The sequence below is a fragment of the Cibotium barometz genome, chromosome 38 (genome assembly GCF_041138505.1).
Source record: "Cibotium barometz isolate CiBa-2024 chromosome 38, ASM4113850v1, whole genome shotgun sequence".
Taxonomy (NCBI): domain Eukaryota; kingdom Viridiplantae; phylum Streptophyta; class Polypodiopsida; order Cyatheales; family Cibotiaceae; genus Cibotium; species Cibotium barometz.
In genome coordinates, this window is record NC_141083.1 from 9,580,688 (window position 1) to 9,597,839 (window position 17,152).

At 44.8% G+C, this 17,152-nt stretch overlaps 2 protein-coding genes and 1 pseudogene across 4 annotated transcripts in view; all 3 read left to right on the top strand.

Annotated features, from left to right (window-relative positions):
- Positions 1-1,457: 1,457 nt before the first annotated feature.
- Positions 1,458-17,152, top strand: part of LOC147616319 (protein LAZ1-like) — a 71,098-nt gene continuing 55,403 nt past the window's right edge. For 2 of the 3 annotated variants that reach the window (XM_086777386.1, XM_086777388.1), the window contains exons 1-2: positions 1,462-1,678; positions 2,499-2,683. In XM_086777386.1, coding sequence (XP_086633512.1) covers positions 1,579-1,678; positions 2,499-2,683 — 285 coding nt within the window. In that variant the 5' untranslated portion in view covers positions 1,462-1,578. Of the gene's footprint in view, positions 1,679-2,488; positions 2,684-17,152 lie in introns of all 3 variants that reach the window. The other variant, XM_086777387.1, reaches the window with a different exon arrangement.
- LOC147616320 (uncharacterized) lies at positions 11,266-12,978 on the top strand. The gene has a single exon (XM_086777008.1). It carries the CDS (start codon positions 11,266-11,268, stop codon positions 12,976-12,978), a length of 1,713 nt encoding a protein of 570 aa, XP_086633134.1.
- LOC147616321 (uncharacterized) lies at positions 14,580-15,424 on the top strand (annotated as a pseudogene).

Below are 17,152 nucleotides of genomic sequence, written 5' to 3' on the forward strand. Positions count from 1 at the left end.
ATGAAGCAAAAGTGATGCTGACAGTGAGATGCATACCCCACCACCTTTGGTCCCTTGTGCACCAGACCAAAAAGTGTGTCCAAAGAGGATCTTACCAGTTTTACCACACTAAAATTTGTGCTCTTGTAGAAGCAACACATTCATAGGTCTACCAAAAATGGCAGGGTGGAGTTGATCCTTAACAAGGAGCTTCCTACTGTGCGTGGGAAGCCTCCCTAGACCCTACACATTCCATGAGATAATCCTCATGGTAAAGAGAGTGATTTGGATTTGGACCTGAACAAATGCTTGGCTAGAGTCTAGACCCGTCTCTTATAATGCTGTAGAAGGGAAAAATCCTTGGAGCAGAGTCTAATGTCCGTATGTTCACTTTGTCCTAGACTCTGCACAGTCTCTACATACCAAAGCAATGCATGGGTGCCCTGCGAGACATCATGACCTAAATCTTGTTGCACATCCTGCTGCAAGGCCTTATAAGATGGCAACATGTCTTGTTTATTCATACCAAGTACATCTTGCATATTGTCCATACCAAGATGGCAACATGTCATGTGTATCCATACCAAGTGCATCTTGCATATTGTCCATCCTAAGCAAGGAGGACTCAACATAGTCATTCTGCGCCCTGATGCAACATCCTTATGTGAGGATGACTCTGCAAACTCATCACTATGACTCAATACATCATCATTGTGTACATTGTCTTTGGGAAGCGCCCTGATGCAACATCCTTATGTGAGGATGACAAGAAGAAAGATGGAATGTTAAGACTTTGTATTGACTACCGAGGATTGAATCAATTAACAATTAAGAATAAGTTTCTTATCCCTAGGTGTTATGTACACATTATATGTGCATATTCTAAGAGGCTAACCCACATTAGGCTTGTGAGCATGGGAGCATGGGAACAAGCTCTAGTGGAGCATGGGTTAGAACTAACCTTATGGGTTAAGGTTAGGGTCAGGCATCCAAGGGTCATACATGGGAAATGGAGAGTCAAGAGTCACTTGAGGGCCCTCCTATATAATAGGGACATGGGGCACACTCAAGGGAGGTTCTCTTGTGTAGAGGATTGTATCTACATTCTTGCCATTTCACTATAGAGCTAAGTGCTGTTGTATTGGAGTTATACCTTTTGGTGGTATGGGATACTAAGGTTAAGGTATGTGGTACTCCATTATATTTCATGTGTGCAACCCTTGGGCTCGGGGGTGGTTGGGTGGTAGAGTTTATGCCTAATTTATGCATGTTTATTATCTAGAGAAATCTTAGGGTTTTAACAGTGATATCAACGCAATCTCTAGTTAATTGTTGTTGTTCTTGGGCTTCAATACGATGCTTTGGTAATTATTTGAGACTTCATAGTTGCAACGTTTAGTAAATTTTTAGGCATCCTTTTAAGCCTAAAGGGGCCTTGAAGCCTAATATGGGCTTCAAATATAAGAGTGTACACTGATTTGTGTAGTAATCGATCAGTGCTATTTCTTAAAAAAAAAAAAACCTACAAATAAATGACGTGAGGATCGCGGGATCCGGTCGCCGTCGTCGACAAATATTCGACGGCATATGTACGCTTGAATGAAGTACTTGCTAAGAACGCAAAATTTGAAGTCAGCTGGAGAGATTGAAGACCTTGGTTTTGAAGTTTCTTTCAATTTCGCAGTTGTAGAAATTCAAGGTATGTGTAGACAGCATATATTTCTTCTTATTAGAAAAGCATAGTATTCTAAGAGAAAAAACCAGGCTTCTTACTTAGCAAATGAAACCTTTACCCATCTAACCCGATTTACATGATGGGGAAAACATCTAATTTTGCCCGTGAAAATCCCACAGGTCTATGTACATCCAAAAAACATGGACAAGGCAAAATGCATGCATACATGCATACACACATACATACATACATACAAAGAATGTATCTATGCATGCATGTGTGTATATATATGTGTGTGCGTCACACACATACAAAGATATCACAAAAAATAAATGATGATGGTCGATGGCAAAGCATGGGCCATCCTTAAGATGTATAAAATTGAATAGTTATCTCGTTTAGTCGAATTGTAACCTGCCACAAAGCATACATTTGTGACCTGGCCCATTATTCACACCTATCTGCAGGTTATTTTTGTGCTTAGCTTGCAAATAAGCTTATAGCTAATGCTTGTACATGTTGATGATGATGTGGCATGGTGTTGTGGTGTATTGATACCGTATTGCATTTAACAATGGCTGTATGCATTTATTTAAATAGGATCCTATTGATTAAGCATTGTCACATTGTACACATTGTACTATTTTGGTCTCATAGGCCCCTGTGGCCATCCGTAGATGCTAATAACTCTCTCTTTGTCTCTCTATCTATCTATCCATCTATGCATGCATAATTGCTTAGATGCATATATACACATACATGCTTTACATGCATACATACGTGCAAACGTGTGTGGTAACTATGAATAATCACTCTATTACATTGTGCTGTTAGTTAATGCCAGGAGATACAGAGTTGGATCTGCTCGTCAGTCTCTTGGGTATGATTGGCAGCCCTGTGAGAGTAGCCGTATCTTCGAGTGAAGTCCATACAGCTGCTGTGGCCATAGCAGGCACCTTTGTGCTCTTTGCTGTTGCTCTTTCCATGTTTTTGATATTTGAACACCTTTCATGGTACAACAATCCAGAGGTGAGTTTCTTTCTTCCTATTTTGTAGCGAAAGTATTGCATTTTTTCTCACTTTAAACAAAGTAATACTATCACATAGCATTAGTACATTGCAGACACTGTGCAAAAGATTGTTGTAAGAGCTTTTTGATCTCCTGGACTGGTAGACAATTGGGCCGCTTAGAAGCTGCATGTACCTGGCACCTTTTTTTGCAGTAGTCCCACCCCCACACCCCCACACACCCACCCCACGCCCCTCCCCCTCTTCCCAAACAAGGAAAAGAAAACATTTTGATTTTAAGGATAAATCTCCTTTAACATTGACTTTCCCTAAGAATTGCTACGTAGACACGAGTGTTCTACAGTTGGTATCAAAGCCTAGGGAGAATTGCCAATTTTTTTCTTTTCATCACTCTTGTGTATTGGATGCTTGGTTAGGGTAGAGCCCTGGTTCCAACTTCCAAGAGTGCACAAGTTGAGGTTGGAAAAAATCAATATGTTTGGGTTCTCTGGGGTTGTGAAAATTGGTGTTCCCAGCCCAACCCGTTTTTCCTCAGAGTGAAGGGCTGCAGCCCTTGCCATCCCTCTATGATCACTGTTTATTGGTTCACATGGACACAAAAAGTCGACACCAAAGTCGCCATGATAGTCAGCATGAGGGACATTCGCAAGGTCACCATGTCCATTGTCGTGAGTATTCTTCTTGATATTGTTATGCAAATAGACATCTTTTTGACTACAATCTAGAGAGGTGTTGCAAGAGTAGGCATTGCCATGATTATAGTCTAGAGAGGCATCATTGCCATGGCTACAGCAGGGAAGAGTTTCACAAGAGCAAGCATCCAAGCTCTCAAGACAGTTGTCACTAGCAGTACAAAGGTATGGACAGTCAAACAGGAGAGAGTTTCGAACACACTACAAGTAAGGTCCCTTCCAGTGAGGGAGCGACGTCAATGTTGTCATTTATTGAGGCATATCCAGAGTGTGAAAATTGGTCCAAGGAGTTCCAGGCTCTATCGTAGCGTTTCTGTCTTGCAATAGTGGCTAAGAAGTAGGTTCCCCGAGAGGATTCTTCAAAGCCATCGGAAGCGTTGGTTGAAGAGTCTTCACTTTCTTCACCAACGGAGGTGATTTTTACACAAATAGCACCACAATAGGACATGTTAGTGGATATGTCTCCACCATGAGGTTGGCCAGAAGATGAGATTTCATCGGAGACAGCTTTATTTATCAGTGGTTGGTCAAACGGAGGATGGAGTGTTTTCTTTATTATATGGCAGGGTGTATTATCTGAAGTATGTTCCACAGGGAGGTGTCCGCAGGGAGGACCAAGAATTGGTGCCCAACAAGTAGGGAAATGTTGGTCTGAGCATAGTAGTGCTTAGAGGTCCTGTTAGTTATAGTGTTGATGTATGATTTATTCATTGGTAGGCATGTGGGGCTTCTAGAAGCCAAGGATGGTGGTCCATATGTAGAGTTTCATAGGTGGCCCGAGTTTAGCTCAAGAGTGTTCTCTACCAGAGTGATCTTGGACGGGAGTATGTTCTATAGTTGGAGGAGGCTTTAGAGAACTAGAGAATGAGTGTGAAGGAGATGTATGTTTGCACGTTTGAGCTTTTTCCATTTCTCGGGTTGAGCACACATGAAGGGTGCTTCATTGCATCAGGCCACATGACATTTTCAGGCCAAATCTCTCGAGGGAGAGTCTTCGCAATTGCCACTTGCACTAGGTGGAGAATCTTTGGCTTCAGTGGCGGTTACTTCAATATTTGGGATCGTTCAGGAGGACTCTTCTCACACCTGCTGTTTGCATTCGGTGGAATATTTTAGTATGTGATGACATGGAGGTGTTGGAAGGTTGGCGATTTCGAGCGTGTGATCTATGGCTAGAAGGTGCCTTGGATTATCCTATAAGTGGAAGCATGGGAAGTTGAAGAGCCATATATAGGCTAGAGTGGCACCTTGTCGTAGTCATCTCCTCCGGCCGGTGTTTTGGGAGGCAGCTCACCGGGAGATGGGAGCCCGGTGGAGGGATGCTGCAGTGCCCGTTGGGGGTGTTCGTGGTGCTCGATGGTGATGCGTCTCCTACGTGTGTTAGTCTTCCGCTGCGCATTCTGATAGGAGGCACCAGAAGAGGACAAATATGATGATTCCACGGTGAAGACAGATTTGGTGCATCTCTTCTGCGAAGTATTGTTCAAGGTTCTGCTTTCTTCCTTCATGGCATAGTCACATGAAAACGTGTTTCTGGAGTGAGAAACCCCGAAACCCCAAAACATTTTGAAACGTTTCAAAAACTCGAGATTTTTTTGGTTTCTCAAAAAAAAAAAAGTTTCTCAAAGTTAAAAGTTTCTATTTTTTGGAACTTTTAGCAATGCAAAATTATATAGAAAAAAATCCGAAACCTTGGTGTTTCTTAGCCAAAGGCCGAAACGTTTTGCCCTGAAACCTCAAAAATTCCGAAACGTCAAAAACCCCGAAACATTTTTGGTGACTATGCTTCATGGTGCATTGGAGTCGATGTAAGTAGGTATTCTGATCCATCCAAGTCGATGCAATAGTGATTGGAGTGTGGATAGTGGATTTTTACCGGGCCATTCTCTAGAGTGTTCTTCCCGTGGGCTACTAAAGAATACTTAGCGATCTGTAGTGTTTCATCATAGACTGTCAAACAAACAGAAAGTGTTGGATCAGGCAAGAGTTGGTCATTGTCAGCAGGTTTTCTTGGAGGTCTTTGGGTTGGCACGACGAGGACGGAATGTGGGCCTTTGCATTGGATGCAAATGTTGGGATCAAGGTCTTGCCTATGTGTTTGTTTGTGTGTGTTTGTGAACATTCTCTTACAAAGGAGTAAACAGCCACTTATGTTTGTGTGTTTGTGAATCCAGTGTTAGGAGGGGCTAGCTTAATATCTAGATATTATTTGTGTGTTTGACATAAGCAGTGATGTCATTGGGGCAACCTTTGTACTTATAAGGTGCATGTACTTCCTTGAGTCCAGCTCATAGCTCTAGTCTTTGTTTTCTTTGTACCATGATGAGATTACATGGACACTATTGTATCACTTTTGGTCTCATAGACCCACTGGGTCTTTTGAAGACGTTTAATAACTCTTTCTTTCTTTCTTTCTCTCTACACACTATGGATATTTTCCATCCACCATGGTCTCTCTGTGCTGTAAACCCTAACCCTAGATTCAACATTTGGTATCAAAGCCACCTCTACCCATCGACCAGGACCACTTATGTCCACCTCCGTAGTGCTACGCGACCATCTACTCATCGTTAGCCCATCACAGTTATTGCTGCCTCTGCTCGTTCTCCAACCATACGTCTACACTGCAGTGTGCGTCGCCAGCGTTGCCCGCCTACGCCACCCGCCACCCTTATGATGCCCCATCCATGGTGGCCCACTAGCGAGCGACGACTACTGTTGTTGACCAACATGTTCCAATGATGACAACCTCACCTTTATTGCCACCTGTCCATCTGAAGTTGTTGCTCTGAACATTTGACGTTGCTGTTGGTGGTGCTGTTGAGGTCACAATCTGGCTTGTCACCTGATGCTACACCTACATCTCTAAGTGCTGCCACACCCGCCACTTGTGTGCTGCTGAGAGCAACTCGTTATCAAAAGCTACTTCATCACGTCAGCAAGCTCAATAAACTAACTAATTAGAAGGAACAAAGCAAATTTGGAGCTTTTTGATTTTTTGCAAAATCTTGCTTAATCAGGCAATTAATCTTAACTACTTCATCGTTTTTCAAAATTGAGGGCATAAATGAAGCATTAAAGTGTTGCTACAACTTCCTATATCATCATTTCTAGAATGCCCTAATTTCTTGGAAACCCTAATTTTTGCCAGGCATGAAGTGAAAATCTTTTATTTTCTCTGCAACTATGAGCTCTCACATGTTCATAGACAAGTTTAATGGCCAAGGTTTCCACACTTGGCAAATGAAGATAAAGTTTCATTTGATGAAAGAAAATCTGTGGAGATTGGTGAAGAGCACTACCATACAGCCTCTTCCTCTGACTCTTCCTCCGATGATGGTACAACCATTGTAGAAGAAGCGAGAATACAACAAGAACTCCTCAGAGCTGAGAGGGAATATACCATCATTGCTCTTGGCTTAGGTGATGACTATTTGCACACATATTTGATCTTGAATCACTTGCTGAAGCTTAGGCTAAACTTGATATGCTTTTTGGTGCTAGTGCTAAAAATCAAAGCTTTCTTTGAAATTACTTTTGCTGAGTTACAATTGAAGACAATAGTGTCACTTGCTGCACATGTCAACAAAATGAGGAGTCTCATGACTCAACTAGCCGTAGTCAAATCTCCAGATGCCATGGCTGTGCTTCTCAAAAGCATGCTTGAGAAGTATGACGACTTGGTCACCACCTTGAAGAATATACCTAATCAAACTTGGAGAGAATCATTGTAATTCCACCAATCGGTGTGGAATATTTGGTTGAATACAATGCTAATCAATACACTTAAAGACACTAAGATTTAATGGACAACAAGCACAATACAAAATGTAATTTGCCCAATTGACAAGAGACGCACAATTGCCCCCCACACCCCCCCTCCCCAAATAATATTTATTAATCTTGGGAGAATCAAGTACATAGTGTCATGGACATTTCTGGCCAGATTTCCATACCAATGCATATGAATACAATATTGCAATATGGTTGTCGATGAAGATGTGCACAATGAGCTGGAACGCCTCCCCTCCTCCCACAGAACCCCCTCCCCCCTCCCCCCCCAAAATAAATAAATAAAAAAAAAATATTGATCTTGGGAGAATTAAGTACATAGTGTCATGGACATTTTTGACCAGATTTCTAGACCAAGGCATACGAATACAATACGGTTGTCGGGTGAAGATTTGTAACCGACACTACCCTCTCAAGCGCCCATGTTCCTTACCATCTGCTCTCTATTGTTCAACCCACACATGGTAGAAACAATCTTCAGGAGAGCATGTACGACAAGAGAACGCTACATAGGGTATAAGAACATGGAGTCTTGCTCCTCCCTCTTGCTACTTGCTTCCATAATTGATCATTAAAGCTTACCAATTGCAAGTAGAGTCGATGTCAACGGTAGTCTTCACGATGGAAGTGTCTGGAATGCTAAAGTCTTCAATTTGTCGCGATCCTTTGCGACAAAAGTCTCCAAGTGGTTGCAGGGAACCTTGGGAAAGTTTCCCCTATGGTTCAACTTCAGAAAGGAAGGCTGAAATTAGGGTTTTCAGCCAATAGATCAGAAATCACAGCAAATAAAAGGACCTGGAAACAACCCTAGATACTTGGGAAACACTCAAACAAGCTTGGATATGGTGTAGGGAAAGAGAAAGTTTAGAAAAATATAGCCATAAGGCCTCATGAAGAGGGCGCCAACCTCTAGAAAGGAAAAGAGAGAGAGATGATGACGTGTCCACCCTGGGTGTCAGGCAGAGAGGGAAAGTAAGTTGGGGTCCAAGCTAGGAAAGACACATGGCTGATTGCTCTCTTTGAACAAAGGGGATAAGGTCAGGGCGGTGGACATTGAGCTTTGTCCACCTTGGGACATTAGTGTGTGCGAACACAAGGCAAGTCATAATTTATAAGTGAGCTTTGGTCGCCCAAAACTTAATAAAGTGTGTATACACTCACTTATAAATTAGTACTAGATCCTAAGGCTCAACTTTGACCAATACTTACCACTTGCCACTTGCCACATGCCACTTGCCACATGCCACATGCCACATGCCACATAACACATAGCACATAACACAACCATGCCAGAAGATAGTTTTACACACACGGTTCACAAGCGGGCTTCTCCTAATCCAGAACTACACAGTGGTCAAGCAAGCATGAAAACTACATGCAAATTCAATTCAGGCAAGCACATAAAGATGCTATGCAATGCAACATTGGTATGGACAATCCCCTTTCATGTGACTATACCAAAATAGACATGTTCCAAGCAAGTACACGAGGTATCAGACCTAGTGGAACACCAATCCTCCGGGCATGTACACAGGCACAAGTCCCAGCGGAAAGCCAAATCCACAGTATCAAATGACTGGCATCAATTCCCTACATAATAGCCATGGACGCTAGTCCAGTGTATACACATAATGAGAAAGCAAGGGTGGACCATTTGAGTGGCCAAATGATGACATTCCTCCCGGCTTCTAAAGAGTTGTCCAAATTGAAAAGCATCCAAATATGTCTGAAGCAAGTGTGGGCAATCTCTAAAGAACTCTTCATCTACCCATTTAGCATCACTCCTCTCTAAAGATAGTTCTTGAACTTCACACCTTACCATAAACAATCTTAGATGGGACCTTGCCCGTAGATGCATGCACTGTGTTGTCTTGCATGCGCGGAAGCCTTGCTGTACTGATCCACAGCCCTGAGCCTGATTAAGAAGAAGATGCTGATTAAACATGATTAAGACAGAGGAGAGAGAAGAAGAGAGAGAGTTGATGTGAGGGTTTTCTTCTATTATGGTACAAAAAGGTGACTTAAGAGTCTGTACATATGCTAGGCCCTTGGTCTATCCCTTAGGGTGACCTCTAGCTCCTTCTACATACTTCTATTGCTTTGTACTCCTTCAAAATGGTGATTATGCTGAATGCTTTATGCAAATGATGACTTATGCTTATATAGATGCTGAGGTAGCTGGTCGGCCTGCTCTGGACAAATAATCATGAAAAAATTCCTTTAAATGCTGCGCTTCATTTGATGCCTGCTCACACTATTGGTCGATTGAATGCCGGTGGTTGCCTACATGCCTGAGTCCCCTGCTGGCTGTTGCTGACTACTGTTGAGCCTTCTTGCAGGCTGTTGACTAGGTTCCCATGCCCTCCATGTGCTTAACATGTTGATGATGTTGATGCTGATGCTTATGATGATGATGATGATGATGATGATGCCCTAAATGTTGTCCTAATTAGGAATTATGTTGTTCATGCTGAGGATTAGGCCATGGCACGGGCGTGCACGTGACATGTTGTATGCAACTTCCACAAGCGGTAAATAATTCTCCCAAGAAGAATTTTGATCCGCCCCATAACATTTCAAAAGATCCAACACGGTTGAATTTGCAGCCCATCCGTTTGAGGGTGATAAGTTGATAAGAAGTCCAACTTGGTGTCCATGTTATCAAACAAGGCCTCCAAAAGAGGCTTGTGGTCCTCGGATTTCTATTCCCTACAATGGACTTCAGCATTCCATGATGTTTGAACACTTGTGCAAGATATATCTTAACCATATGCTCAGCTTTGATGGTCTTCTTGACTAGCAAGAAGTGAGCTTGCTTGCTAAACCTGTCCACAATTGTCCAAATAGTATCATTACCCTGTTAGGTCCGTGGTAAATCCATAATGAATTCCATTGTAATACTTTCCCATGGCTGCGTGGGAATTGGCAATGGCTGAAGCAACCTTGGTGCCTTTTGTCTATCAAATTTCACTCTTTGACAAGTGATACATGCACATACATGTGTCTCTATGTCCTTTCGCATACTTGGTCAAAAGAGATACTACTCAGTCATGTGCGTAGTAGGCATTATGCCTCTTATGACGAGCATATGGAGGAGCATGGCACTCATGGAAAACCTTTTATCTCATGTTAGACACCACACATAGGCAATTATCATTCATAAGATAACTCTTTGATCACAAAGGAGGCACGTGCATGACTAGCCATCAAATCAGCCCAAATAGTGGCAAAGTGAGCATCTGTATGGTACAAATCACGCATGGCAGTCAAGTCCCCATGAGAGGCAATTGAGATAGCTGCTACATACAGCTTTCTTGACAATGCATTTGCCACTATGTTCTTCTTTTTTGGGGTGTGTAAGATTTGAAAATGAAACATGGAGAGGAAGTTGGCCATCCTCATATGCTTCTCTAACAATTTAGTTTGGGTAAAAAAATCAGTGTCACAGGGGACGCCTGTCCTAGGCCTTGGGGACGGGGGAACGCCGTCCCGGCCTTCCTTTCACACGGGGACGCGTCCCTGTGCAGGGGGGATGTCCCATGTCACGTCCCTCACCAGGGGATGGCCATCCCCTATCAAGGGACACCTTAAACATGTGGGACGATTTGTTGGGGACGTGAAGGGAAAAAAACGAACGAGCGTTGGGATCGCCTCATTTTATGTTTTTTTTTGGGTAAAAAAGAAGGCCCAGTCGTGCGAGTGCTGAGCGATCTCTGCTCACCTCCGTCTCTGCTGTGTGCGATCGAGTGCTCTCCGGAGTACAGACTCCTCCGTCTTTGTTGTGACCCGTCACCTATGCCTCCTCCTCCTCTGCTCTTCCATCTCTACTCTCCTCCGTCCGGGTCTGCGCTATTGTGCACTTTCTAGGTTCCTCCATCTGTGCTATCACTTGTGCACACTTGCTCTCAATCTCTCCTCCATCTCTGCTCCTCCATCTTTGCTCTGCAGTGTGCAGTGATTGCAATGCAGGCTGCAACACAAGTTCTTGCCCACAGCTCACTACTCCAGAGTCCAGTCTCCATCTAAGCTGCCCAGCCCCTAGCCCCCAGGCCCCAGTGCCATCAGTGGCTAGTCTTCAAAGCTCAAAGTTCAATCACAATGGCCTCTTCCTCGCGAGCACCAGTAGCCCGTGTTGGGGGCAAGGGTTCAAATTGGTCTTGGTGGGAAGAGGTGAATGCCCAGAGACCAGGAAGCGGGGGAGGTTCACGTCAATGGCGCTGCAAGTTATGCCCATACACACGAACAAGTGGGGCAAACAAGGTGAGAGCTCACCTTCTCCATGAGTGTGGGCATGAGGTGCATTTTTGCCCAAATGTAAGCCAAGAGAAGAGGACGGAGCTCTTAGAGCGGGTTGCAGCACAAGCATCTCTCTTTACAGCAAGGAGGGCAGCACGTCCTGTGGCAGTTGACCCCGCAGCATTTGTCAGGCCACCTGTATCAGAGGCATGTAGTAGAGCCTCTAGAGCTTCTGCATCAGCATCAGCTAGCCATACATCGTCCACACCACATGCGTCCTTTTGCATGCCATCCACAGTTCCTGCACGTCGACAGAGCACCCTTGATCAGAAATGGGATCCCAAGAGAAAGGAGGATGTTGATATGGCAGTGGCTCGCTTCTTTTTTCATGATCACATTGCCTTCGATGCTGCCAGATCTGAGTACTTCAAGGTTATGGTGAGGAAGATTGGCGAGTATGGTCCATCTTACACTCCCCCATCCTCAGAGACCTTGCGTACGACTCTTGTTGAGAAAGAGAGGCGTGTTGTAGAGCAAGGTGCAGAGAACACAAAGCATGTGTGGAAAAAGAATGGAGTGTCTCTCATCGTTGATGGATGGAGCGATACACGAAAGAGGTCTATCCATGGGGTAGTGGCCTATTCTCGAGGAGAGATGTATTTCATTTCATTGCATGATGCATTGGGGACTGGGAAGAGTGCTGATGTGCTTGCACTCGAGTGGACAGAGGCAATAGAGTTTGTTGGTAGTGACCTTGTTATGGGATTTGTTGTGGATGGCGAGGCCGCCAACAAGGCAGCAGGTGCCATTATTGAAGGGATGTATCCACATGTGACAGTGTCATTTTGCATGGCACATTGCCTCAATAATTTGCTGAAGGATATAGGGAAGTTGCCTTGGATCGCGCCCATCATTGAGAGGGCAAGTCACATGGTCACTTTTGTGTTGAATCATCAATTCTTACTACATGAGTTTCATAAGAAATCAAGTAAGCAGCTCTTGAAGTACTCGGAGACACGGTTTGCATATAACTTTCTGATGTTGGGCCGGCTGAGTACATGTAGTGCCACATTGAGGCAGGTTTTCATTAGTGATGAGTTCACTACATCTCCATTAGCCTCTACTACTGGAGGGTGGAAATGCAAAGATGATGCTGAAGATCTTGAGTTTTGGGAGCATGTGCGTCGCATTGATGCAATGGTGCAGCCTATAATGCATTTGTTGAGGCTTGTGGATGGCATGAAGCCATGCATTGGGAAAGTGTATGAGGCCATGGACAAGATGATTGAGAATTTGAAAGAGCTCATTAAAGAGCAAGAGCAATTTGATAGTGATGACGAGGATGAGGAGGACACTCTCAAGAGCAAGTATGAGATGGTTCAGGATCTTTGTGTCAAAAGATGGAATGCATATCATTCTCCTTTGCATGCAGCAGCACACATTTTGGACCCCGAGTTTCAAGGCAAGGGTCAAGAAAATGATCGAGAGGTGAATAATGGTTGGCGGATTATCTTAGAGAGATTGGTGCCAAAGCCTAGTGCAAGGCGCAAAATAAGAGACTCACTTGCAGAGTAGAGATCTTTTCGTGGCATGTATGGTTGCCCCGATGCACATGAGGATTGGACTCGGGTTGGGGCAGCTTTGTGGTGGGAGGATTTTGGATCAAATGGACCAGAGTTACAGCAATTGGCTATTTGCATTCTCAGCCAGGCTGTGAGCTCCTCTTGTTTGGAGCAACTCTGGAGCTCCTATAGTCACATTGCATCAAAGAAGAGAAACTGCCTTGGTGTAGAAAAAGCCCGTGATTTGGTTTTTGTGTAAGTGTCAACTTGCGTATGTTGGGCAAGGGGGTGATTGCAAAAGTTGATCCTTTTGTGGAGTGGGAGCAGCAACAAGAGAAGGAGAATGAGCAGGTTGAGGTCACAGAGACTGATGCTCATGACAATGAGGCCAGTGTTTCCTTCAGTATGGATTTTGATTGATTAGCGCAACGCCGTAGGCTTCAACCTTGGATGTCACATGTGCAGCTCAGCCTTTAGGGCCCTCTACCCAAGCTATATTTATGTAGACATGGTTTATTTTCTAGTATCTGCATTCTAGAGACAATAGACTATGGCACTGTGCTTCAGCCGTGAGTCTCGACAATTGTATTGTGTTTTGTGTACACAGTTAGTAGTACACTATTTTTGTAATATGAATCATGAATTGTGTCATTTTGTGTGCAATATAACCTGCCGAGAGGCTACTATTCTTGGAGAGCCCCCTTGGCTGCGTTTCGTTGTTTGGAGCTATTCCGAGCCTTCTATGGGCCTGTTTGTGCTCGTCGACGATTGTCACGATTGTGACTTAGTTCATTATACACAGTCTCCTTATGGTTACAGATACTGAAGTGACATGATTACAGAGGACCCCTACACTCGGATGGTCATGACTATTCGCTCTAGAGACATGCCTCTTCATCAAGAGCCACACTCCTTCGACGAGACTGGTCACACCCCTTCACTCTAGGGTTGCAACTCTTCACCCAATGGTTGCAGCTATTCGTCCAAAGGATGTGTCTCTTCACCTAGAGTCATGACTATTGGTCATGGGATGTGTCTTTTCATTCGTGTCTCTTGGACTCCTATATAAGGAGCCTGTTGTATCACAGTTTCAATCAATCAATCAAACATCTGTGTTCAAGTCTCTCGAGTCTACTTTCAGTCTTAAATACACAGATAAGTGGATGAAATACTAAGTAATAACAGTAAACCTCACAGTGGTATCAGAGCAAAATTTTTTTCCCGGGCCTACGGTTGTGAGCCTCTCACCCTCTCCGCTCTACTCCTCTACCCGGCGTTGTATGGAAGCAGAAGAAAGATGGAACCTACATCTACGAGTATGAGGTAACCTAAACCTTCTTTCTCAATTCACATATAGAAGACAGATGCACAGATGTGTGTGTGGCATACCCGGTGAGTGTGCAGAGATTTCTTGCTGGTAGCCCTTCGTGTGCCTCTTCATCGGGTTGTGCCCTTTCGTGCATGGGTTCGCATCCCTTCACACGAACGGTGGCACCAAGAGATGGCACCTCTTCGCATGGCACCTCTTCGTTATTCCCCATGGCTGTGCACCTCTTGGCCGCCTGTGCATAAGCGCTATGTTCCACAATTCAGCCAGCGCAGCCCTTCGTGGGTTTACTAAACGGCGACCTTACCAGCCGGCCAGCCCATTAATTAACTTGGGCGGCCCTTTTTATTAAACCCACGTGCCCTTTCGATAAGTCAAAAAAAAAAACAACAAAGCGAATATGGGGCCAGCGCAACGAATTAGTCCGCCGGCCAGCCCATTCGCTCCTCTCGCACGCTGTTCCAGGGAAGGTTCGCTCCTCTCCCACGCTGTCACGCCAGGGAATTCTCTCCACTCTGGCACACATTCATCTTCTCAACCAGGCGTCCAATGGAACCCAACAGCAATCAGCCAGAGCTTTACATCTCGTACATAGACGAGGTCCCGGAAGCCATCTTGCCCGAAAATCCTCGCCCAGCCCCGGAAATAATTATAATACCCGATACACCCACACCGGAGCCCGCCCCATTACCCGAACCCGAACTTGTTCCGGCTCCAGTTCATGTACCAGGTCCCCTGGACTATTTATTATACGTCAGTCCGCCACGCCACTCAGTTACAGGCGTGGGTGATCTGGCATATTTACTTGACGTGTCCAGCACACCATCTTACTCATTACGAGTTTATTTTGGGACGGTACCCACATCTTGCATATTTCCTGGATGAGTGCCGTGTGGATGCAGTAAACCGGATCATCTCGCTTCAGCCCTTGGTTCGAGTATACAGCGAGCTCATTGTGCCAGATTACACTCCATTAACCCCTGCAGAGACACCTCCTCTCGACGAGGTGGAAGACTACGAGCCTTCGGAGTTAGGCTCCAATTTCTTAGCAGAATTGGGAGACGATTCACTGTCACTCTCTCCTCCAGCAGTACCACATATTTCACCAACTTCTCCGCGCTACTCACTCTAGCAGCTCCAACATGCCATCTATCTCAGAGGAGGAGGGCCAGCAACAAGACGAGCAAATGCAGGCCATTACATCATTACGCGAGCAGATGGAGACACTTCAGCAGACTTTTTCGACAAGTCTCTATACCATCAGCAGACGACTCGACCAGTTGCAGCGGCCCCATCCAGCGCGCACACCAGCCAGTGATCCACAACCATCTTCTTCAGAGACTTCGGTAGCAGAAAATGAAGATGAACCATATCCAACTGCCGAGGTAAACAATGCAGAACTCCAACTTCTTTATAAAATATTTAATGCTGCACAAAAAAAGAAACTCGATGTCAAACTGCCTGCCCCTTATAATGGTCGCCGCGACAAGCGCGTGCTTGACCAATGGATATTCAAAATGGAGGTATATTTGACCAATACCGATTTGGTCGAAAGCAAGAAGGTGGCTTTAGCCAGTTCACTACTCAAGGATACAGCACTTCTATGGTGGCAACGACGTGTTGCATATGGTGAGCACACTCCTACTTGGGATAAATTCCGGCGCGCCCTCCGCAAGGCCTTTGAACCTGCCAGTGCGGACTACCATGCCCGGTCTGCTCTCCGCTGCCTGAGGCAAACAGGATCCTCAGCCGCGTATATCACAGAGTTCCAACGTTTAACTCTGGAAATTGAGAGCCTCAGACCCGCTGACAAGCTACACAGCTTCATCGATGGGCTTGAACCCAACTTACAGGAAGATGTGCAGAAGTTTAACCCTCTCACCATACATGCTGCCATTGCCTATGTAGAGCGCCTTGGAGATCTACGACGACAACCCAGGACATCCTTCTTCGGCAATCGGTCCTCAAACAGTGCTCGTTTCTCCCAGCACAATCGCAGAGGAAATTTATCTCAACCTGAGTCTCAATATTCCCAATCCTCTGGTCAGCAATCTACTCGGCAACAGCTCTTTCGGCCTAGATTTTCAGGTCAGGCAGCAGCCTCACAAACAGGATCCTCTTCCAACAACAACAATCGGAATCGAGGACGTAACTGGCAAGGTCGCCGACCCAACAATCGCCGCAATTTTCGCCGCGATACCTCAGCAGGTCAGCAAGCCTCTACATCGGCACCTTCAACCTCTCAAGACAACCCTCCAGGTCTTTGCACAATTTGCAATGGACCACACAGGTGGTATGTGTGCCCAAAGCGTAATTCTCGCCAGAATTCCAACATGGAATGTTTCCCAGAAGGTGAACATGGACATCATCATCCTTCTGCGCGAGAAAAAGGCAAGCACGTGGTTCATGCAGTGCGAGTTTCTAAAGTTGTCAGTGCTTTAATGTTAAATGCCCACAACCATACTTCAGTGCCTGTTAACCTTTCCAATCAAGTTTTGAGCTTATTGGGATTTATTGGCCAGCATCCTATCAATGTTCTTGTTGATAGTGGATGCTCAACTAATTTTGTGGGAACTACTCTCGTCAGCAAGTTGCGATTACCTACTCAGCAGAGTGCGGAAGTTTTCCAAGTGGAACTTGCAGATGGTTCTTTCTTGCATTGCAGTAAACGGATTCAGCAGTTGCATTTTCAGATTCAGGACTATCAAGATCAGCTGAATTTCTCTATTATGCCTTTGTCACACTATGACATGATTCTTGGACAGTCTTGGTTATATGAGTATGATCCTTTGATCAGCTTTCGAGATCATTCCATTCGACTTTATCATAATCATCGAGAAATGGAATTACGAGGTCTGTT

Bases quoted from the DNA above. Each gene is read 5' to 3' on its own strand.
- LOC147616320 (XM_086777008.1), top strand. From the start codon at position 11,266: ATGGCCTCTTCCTCGCGAGCACCAGTAGCCCGTGTTGGGGGCAAGGGT.